Source organism: Electrophorus electricus, chromosome 7 (genome assembly GCF_041902795.1).
Source record: "Electrophorus electricus isolate QZ-2024a chromosome 7, ASM4190279v1, whole genome shotgun sequence".
Classification (NCBI taxonomy): Eukaryota; Metazoa; Chordata; class Actinopteri; order Gymnotiformes; family Gymnotidae; genus Electrophorus; species Electrophorus electricus.
The window spans coordinates 22242361-22249947 of NC_137503.1; the positions used below are offsets into that span (position 1 = coordinate 22242361).

Below are 7587 nucleotides of genomic sequence, written 5' to 3' on the forward strand. Positions count from 1 at the left end.
GGTTATTTAGCGTCATGACGTTTTAAGGGTAAAAGGTTACGTTCAGATATTACGTTCGACGTCCCTCTTGGGAAACGTTATGGCGGAAAACTCATCCTTGATAGAGTACTGTTAGCTAAGTTTTCTATATTAAGATCTACGTAAAATTAGATTCATTTACGTTTGTTGTTACGTATTTTAAAAAGATATGGCGTCCACTACGGCAGGAAAACAGCGAATACCGAAAGTTGCAAAGGTAAGTTAATGGTCATTTGATGACCCTACCTAGCTAGCGTTAGCTGTTTTTAGCTAGCTAGGTTAGCTACTTTGATTTTAGGAGCTAATGGTGGCATGGAGCCTTTCTCCACCGTCTTACTGTCACCGTTTTGCGGCACGATTAAGAGTTAGCCAGAGGCATTTTGCCTGTTTAAGTACTCAGCTAACTAACTATCATAGCTAACAGCCTTGTCTCGTCGTGTATGGAAGGTTTTAATTTCTGGCCGCGATGGCTAATGTGCGCGTTGTTGTGCTCGTACTAGGTGAAAAATAAAGCCCCGGCAGAGGTACAAATCACTGCCGAGCAACTGCTTAGAGAGGCAAAGGAGAGAGAGCTCGAGCTTCTGCCACCACCACCCAAGCAAAAGATCACCGATGAAGAAGAGCTGAATGACTATAAATTACGGAAACGCAAGGTAAGATACGCATCTTCGGTTTTGGTGGGGTAAAGTCTGTTTTAACATATCGTGTAATTGCTTTAGGTTTTACCTAACATGTTGATATCAGTGCCCTAATCTACTTAAAAGGGATTTGAAGACAATATTAGAAAGAACAGAACCGTCATAAGCAACTGGATTAAGTACGCGCAATGGGAAGAGAGTCTGAAGGAAATACAGAGGTATGATAGGAATTCTCCTAATTCTGATTCTGAGCTGAATGTTTTCATTTTAAGACATCAGCGTTATCACTTCTGTTTCTGTTGTTTTTAATTTAAAGAGCCCGTTCTATCTACGAGCGTGCACTAGACGTAGACCACCGGAACGTCACCTTATGGCTGAAATATGCCGAGATGGAGATGAAGAACCGGCAGGTCAATCATTCTCGCAACATCTGGGACCGAGCCATAACCATCCTTCCCCGTGTCAACCAGTTCTGGTAACCCTTTTGGAGTCTCATTCGTGAGGGGGTTTTTAATGCTAAAGTAACGAGCTGACAAGACCGCAGAAAAGCTTCTGCTATCCTCTTCAGATGTGTGAAACTGCATGCGCTCTGGACATGTTCACAGGTACAAGTACAGCTACATGGAAGAGATGCTGGGGAACATTGCTGGCTGCAGACAGGTGTTTGAACGCTGGATGGAGTGGGAGCCCGAGGAACAGGCCTGGCACTCTTACATCAACTTTGAGCTGCGTTACAAGGAGGTGGACAAAGCCCGGACCATCTATGAGCGATATATCCTTATCTTGGCGCACAGGGTCGTATTTTTAGTTTTATTGGAGCAGAAATTCTTCTTGCTTTTGTGGTAAAGGTTAACCTTGCAGTTCTTTTTCTGCTTTTTAAAAAAAATTACTCTTGCTTTTTGAATTGGCTTCTAAATTGGCATTATAGAACGCTACATTGAGGAGGCTTCTAGTCTTTTGTGGAGCATAGTGTTTTTATACTGTATGGGACAGTGGTCACAGGTTGTAAGATTTTCTGTGCTGTTGGTTGTGAGAGAGAGTGTGATATTTTCCTTAAAATGTATTACGAAAATCAAATGTAAGAAATGATTTATGTGTAGAACGTGTGAGTGGACTGTAGTTCAGAACCTGACAAAGTGTCGTTGAATAGTATGTGGTAAGAATCTTATTCAGCCTTCACTTTGGATTTATCTTGTTTTCCTATTTCCCTGCCATTGTCTCAATAAATAGCTGTAGCAAGGACAAGACTTAATCTGCTGCTGGATAGTAACAGGTTTGTACTTGCGTTGTGTGCACTTAAATTTGCTGCCCTTAACTTCGCTGCACTTGTGATCGTTCACCCTGAAGTGAAGAACTGGATCAAGTATGCACGCTTCGAAGATAAGCACGGCTACATTGCTCATGGCAGAAAGGTGTTCGAGAGGGCTGTGGAGTTCTTCGGTGAGGAGCACATCGACGAAAACCTCTTTGTGGCCTTCGCCAAGTTTGAGGAGAAGCAAAAAGAGGTAACTGGCATACACAATGCCAATACCATTATCCCCTTACCACTGCCATCACTGCCATTTTTAGACATTAAAAACCCTTCCTGCATTTTTCCAGTTTGAGCGTGTCCGTGTCATCTACAAGTACGCCCTGGACAGAATTCCCAAACAGCAGGCACAGGAGCTTTTCAAGAACTACACCGTGTTTGAGAAGAAGTTTGGAGACAGGAGAGGGATCGAGGATGTCATTGTTAGCAAAAGGAGATTTCAGTATGAGGAGGAGGTCAAGGTAAGACTTGATAGCAAAACTGACACAATGTTTTTAGTTAGAAATATTTTTTCAGTATTAATACATTTTTACATTTAACTGACACGTTTATCCAAAGAGACTTACAATTATGACTGAACACATCTTGAGCAATTGAGGGTTAAGGGCCTTGCTCAGGGGCCCAACAGTGGTGGTGGGGCTTGAAGTAGCAACCTTCTGATTACTAGTCAAGTTCCTTAACCACTGAGCTACCACTACACCAATACATTTGTTAGTATATTAATTAACTACTATATTAGTATATGAATAGCATTTAATTCAATTGTTGAATTACTATTGAATAATCATGTCAGACTGCAGGTTTATTATTATCATGTGAGTACTTTACTGAAGTAAGCATGTTATAAAAAGTGTGCTGTCATTGCAGATACTCACATCTAAATGTGTGTGCTGTATTATATGTACCTATACATCCCTTTATTATCTGCACCTGCACTATGGTTCAACCAAATGAAGTTGCTGCTGGAATCAGTTGTCTGGCCTCTGGAGCTTGTGTGCAAAGCGTTGGGTGTATGCGGTGTGGCTCCAGTATGTGTGAAATGTCCTTGCGTTTAGGCGAACCCACACAACTATGACGCTTGGTTCGATTACCTGCGCCTGGTTGAGAGTGATGCAGATGCGGACACGGTGAGAGAGGTTTACGAAAGAGCCATCGCCAACGTCCCACCCATCCAGGAGAAGAGGCACTGGAGACGCTACATCTACCTGTGGATCAACTACGCTCTGTACGAGGAGCTGGAAGTCAAGGTCAGACTGCCCTTCTCTTTCTACTACCCCCATGAGGGTTTTGCAATCTTTAGAAGGCTGTAAACTCCGAATGCTTCCATCTGCATGTTCGTAACCTGTGATGCAACTGTAGTGACCATGATGATTCCTGTCTGGTTCCATGGCAGGACCCAGAGAGAACAAGGCAGGTTTACCAGGCATGTCTGGAGCTTATCCCTCATAAGAAGGTATCAACCGCAACAGTTCAGTTATCACACTGTTCACTCAAGTACAGAATTTTGCACACTTTTTTTAACCAAATGAGCAAAATTACTATTGAAGGGAGCAATTTTCAGAGAATTTTAAAATGTTTTAAAAAGCTTTTTCTCCACAGTTCACCTTTGCTAAAATCTGGCTGCTCTATGGCCAGTTTGAGATCCGGCAGAAGAACTTACCCAATGCTAGACGGGCCCTGGTAAGGTTCTGCACTCTTCGGTTTGCTGTATGTTCCAGCACTAAATATCTAACAAATGCTTGCTCTTTTTTACTTCAGTGTTGATGGTAATTTTAAAATGCTAAATGCAGCAGCTCTGAAGCTATAAAGCTAACACCTAATGGTTTGTAGTTGGAATTGTTGGGTGAACATTTAAAATAACACTTAACTCAAAATAAACTGAGAACATATCGCTAAACTATTTTATGTCTACAGTTAAACAGCTATTTATTGAATTTAAATTACACATAATGGAAGCCTGAAGGGTCTATTTTTTTTTGTTTTGTTGCCCAAATTCTAACTCTTAAACCAAGCGTTTGAGAAATGAACATTAAATCCATTTTAAATGTTTATGAATGCTGAAAATAGGATTTAGTGCTGGAATAGTCAGATACCTTGTCTCCACCATTGCACCAGGGCACAGCCATAGGCAAATGTCCAAAGAACAAGCTGTTTAAAGGCTACATCGAGTTGGAGCTGCAGCTGAGGGAGTTCGACCGCTGCAGGAAGCTGTATGAGAAATACCTGGAGTTCAGCCCGGAGAACTGCACCACTTGGATCAAGTTCGCCGAGCTGGAGACCATCCTGGGAGACACGGACCGAGCGCGAGCCATATTCGAGCTGGCTATCGGGCAGCCTCGCCTGGACATGCCTGAGGTGAGCTTCCACACCTCAACAGCCCCTCCCCCACCCGTGAATCTGCAGAGCCTTCCCTCTTCGAGTGTCACGTGTGACAAGGGGTGCAGCCTGCCAAGGTTCCTGACCAGCTGCCTTGCGATTCCCAGGTGCTGTGGAAGTCGTATATCGACTTTGAAATAGAGCAGGAGGAGTACGAAAACACACGAGGGCTTTATAAGAGACTCTTGCAGCGCACCCAGCACGTCAAGGTGAGCACTTTCTTTTAGTGTTCAATAAGCTAACAGAGCAATATGTGGTTTATGTATGTAAACAAAGCAAAACCAAAAAGGCAACAAATTTTATTTATTGATTTTTTTTTAAAATGGCGCTCAGTTGTTGGTTGCTCACTTCTGCCTGCCGGTGGAAGACGCAGGTTCAGCTTCATTGCCGTAGCAAAGAGAACTGGTCCTTCACTTTGCGAGGCACTGAGAGCTTTTATTCCTCGCCGTCTTCCCCTTCACACGGTCTGTCCGTTCTGATTTCCTGTGGCTGTACGCAGGTGTGGATTAGCTATGCCCAATTTGAGCTGTCGGTGGACAGCGGCGAGCGGATTCAGCGGTGCCGGCAAGTTTACGAGGAGGCCAACAGGAGCCTGCGCAGCTGTGAGGAGAAGGAGGAGCGCCTGATGCTGCTCGAGTCCTGGAAGGACTATGAACAGGAGTTCGGCACCTTTGCCAACAAGGACCGGGTGAGGAAGCTCCTACCTGAGAAGGTGAAGAAGAGGAGGAAGCTGACAGCAGAGGATGGGGTGAGTGGAGCACACACACACACACACACTTCTGCTTCAGTTAGAAGGCTCTACAGTGTTGGACGGGCTCGGCTTTTAGTGCGTCTCGGAAGCGCCATTCCGTACAGCACAGCAGCGCTTTATGGCCATTTTTGCGTTTCAGTCGGATGCAGGGTGGGAGGAGTACTACGACTACATCTTCCCGGAGGACGCTGCCAATCAGCCCAACCTCAAACTGCTGGCCATGGCCAAGATGTGGAAGAAACAGCAGCAGCAAGAGGAGGAAGTGCAGGAGGAGCAGGAGGTACAGGAGGAAGGAGAACCAGAGCGGGATGAGGGGTCTGGCCCCGCCCACCCAAGAGATGAACAGGAGGGCACAGGGGCACGGGAGTCTAAAGAGAGCACATACGACGATCGTGATAGCAGCATCAGCAGCACCAGTAGCGACAGCGAAGAGGACGAGGACGACGAGGACAGGGCCACAGAAAAAGTGGAGAGGAAGGAGACAGAGGCCGTAGAGAAGGACTGAAGTTGGCACTGCTTCTCGGTTTTTGGTTTTTTTTTTAAGTCAAAATAAATGGGACTCACTGTACTTTTCCAGATTTTTTCTATTACTTTATAATAAAATTAAAGGGGAAAAGTGTCATCAGTTTATGGATTTAATTAATGCTACTCTTTGAATTGATTCAAATGATATGTTGAATTTCTTATATTCAGTGCGTTTAAAAAAAAAAAAAAACAAGTAATCTGAATTTAATCAGTGTCTTTTAATGATGTTAAAATTGGTATATTTGAGTTACAGATGTGGGAAGGGCAAAACACAGCAAGCTCATTTTAAATAAGGTCTATAAAACAGTGACCCTCTGACAGTTGACATGAGTTGGTGAGAAATAAATATTGAGTTTCTTGTTAAATGTGATCGGCAAAAATGACAAACCCAACAGCTCTTTATTCCCAATATGGGGTACAGATAGTCAAAGAGTCACTGTTAAGTGTTATTCTATATCCTCAGGCCTGACAGGGTGAGGCAGTGGAATTATGGACTTCTTCTCTGTGTCTCTGGACAATGCTTTCCGCATATCTGCAGACAAATAAATTTTTACAAAAATGGAAAAAATATAGATGGATTGAAATGTGAAAAGCCATACTTTAGTAACTCATTGGTCATTTAAAATAAGCAATGGCACTTAAAATGAACTACTACTACTACTACTAATAATAATAATAATAATAATACCATAGGCATCTTCATCTGGTTCTCCATTGCTTGCAGAATAATATTCTATCACAGTTCTGTAGACGCTGTAGCCCAGCTGTTTATACATGTTTACAGCAACTTGATTGGAGACCCGGACAAAGAGATCTACAAAGAATCCTCCTTTCCTAGAGGTAAGAAATGTTATCCATCATGTCCTCATTTTTATTAGTTTTAAGTGATGGCATTTAGTTACCAAGGAGCTACCTTTCTGATATCTCTTCCAGCATTTCCATGAGCTTGGCAGCTAGACCCAGGCGTCTGAACTCAGGAGCCACCGACAGAGCTGTGACATGCCCGTGCCACTCTTCACGTGCAACAGAGCCCTCAGCCTTCCCCATGACTGCAGACGAGAGAAGGTGAGGCGAGCAGGTTCATAATCTGACTGCACCCAGCCATGAAATATCACCAAGATGTTGTTAACTATGGCTACCTAAGACCTACACTTAGAAATCATGTTGTTTACATTTGGCAGACAGCCTTATCCAAAGCAACTTACATATTTATCAGCATGCCAGTACATGTGATCCCTGGGAACCCATGAGCTTGGTGTTACTAGCACCATGCTGTACCTGCTCTACCAGGTGAGGTACAGGAACAAGACGCTTTGATTAAGACCAATAAGAAAGGGACTCACTGTATCCCATCAGCTCTCCACCTGGAGCTTCTGCCACGACGAAATACTCTGGCCAGTGTGCCAGATACTGCAAATAAAAGGGAATTCCATACTGTAAAGCCAACGGGTAAGGAAACAAACGCCTCAAAAAGCCATGCAAGGTTGCTCACATTCAAACACGCGGCTACTCTGGGTATCTACTGGTTTGTTCCATTAAAAGGATACAGTCTCTGTCAGAGGGTCCAAATTTCTGAAATGAAAGAATACAGATTGGAAAGTCGATAAAGTTAGCTAGTTAACTATATGACCAGTTTAATCACATTATTGTACGTTTTCTTAGCCAGAGTCCATGGCGGTGTTTTAATGCTTTTTAGCTCACCAGGTAACTAGCGAGCTGATATGTATAGCGTTAACTTCTGCAGATATCAATCTGTATGTAGCCAAGCAAGTAATGCTACACAAATCTGACACAATACTTACGTAACGGCATACTCACATATTGTTGAATTTGAATAGATCGTCGCAATTAAAACCTCGTAATGTTGTCATCTCGATTTGCTGAAACCGCTTAGTTGGATTTTGACCTCTCACCTTTATTTTCACCGCACACCAACGTAGGCCATTCTGCCAACACTGCCATCTACTGGG

At 43.5% G+C, this 7587-nt stretch overlaps 2 protein-coding genes across 2 annotated transcripts; one reads left to right on the forward strand and one right to left on the reverse strand.

Moving 5' to 3' along the window:
- Positions 1–50: 50 nt before the first annotated feature.
- On the forward strand, positions 51–5660 carry crnkl1 (crooked neck pre-mRNA splicing factor 1). Its single transcript, XM_027000823.3, has 14 exons — positions 51–235; positions 519–671; positions 783–874; positions 973–1131; positions 1262–1428; positions 1983–2161; positions 2256–2426; positions 3021–3212; positions 3359–3418; positions 3565–3645; positions 4081–4320; positions 4449–4550; positions 4841–5089; positions 5232–5660. Exons 1-14 carry the CDS (start codon positions 188–190, stop codon positions 5595–5597), a joined length of 2259 nt encoding a protein of 752 aa, XP_026856624.3. The 5' UTR covers positions 51–187; the 3' UTR covers positions 5598–5660.
- A 156-nt stretch (positions 5661–5816) lies between these two features.
- Positions 5817–7578, reverse strand: naa20 (N-alpha-acetyltransferase 20, NatB catalytic subunit). Its single transcript, XM_027000824.3, has 6 exons — positions 7436–7578; positions 7165–7189; positions 6961–7051; positions 6531–6666; positions 6306–6451; positions 5817–6149 (listed from the first exon to the last, which is right to left on the reverse strand). Exons 1-6 carry the CDS (start codon positions 7486–7488, stop codon positions 6064–6066), a joined length of 537 nt encoding a protein of 178 aa, XP_026856625.1. The 5' UTR covers positions 7489–7578; the 3' UTR covers positions 5817–6063.
- Between the last annotated feature and the right edge of the window lie 9 nt (positions 7579–7587).

What these genes read in the sequence shown, in the direction of transcription:
- crnkl1 (XM_027000823.3), top strand. Translation starts at nt 188, where the DNA reads ATGGCGTCCACTACGGCAGGAAAACAGCGAATACCGAAAGTTGCAAAG. An exon ending in CCGGACCATCTATGAGCGAT is followed by an intron (nt 1,429 to 1,982) that starts ATATCCTTATCT and finishes ACTTCGCTGCAC; the next exon opens with TTGTGATCGTTCACCCTGAA. An exon ending in TTGAGGAGAAGCAAAAAGAG is followed by an intron (nt 2,162 to 2,255) that starts GTAACTGGCATA and finishes GCATTTTTCCAG; the next exon opens with TTTGAGCGTGTCCGTGTCAT.
- naa20 (XM_027000824.3), bottom strand. Translation starts at nt 7,488, where the DNA reads ATGACAACATTACGAGGTTTTAATTGCGACGATCTATTCAAATTCAAC. An exon ending in TGGAGAGCTGATGGGATACA is followed by an intron (nt 6,667 to 6,960) that starts GTGAGTCCCTTT and finishes TCTCGTCTGCAG; the next exon opens with TCATGGGGAAGGCTGAGGGC. An exon ending in CTGGAAGAGATATCAGAAAG is followed by an intron (nt 6,452 to 6,530) that starts GTAGCTCCTTGG and finishes TCTTACCTCTAG; the next exon opens with GAAAGGAGGATTCTTTGTAG.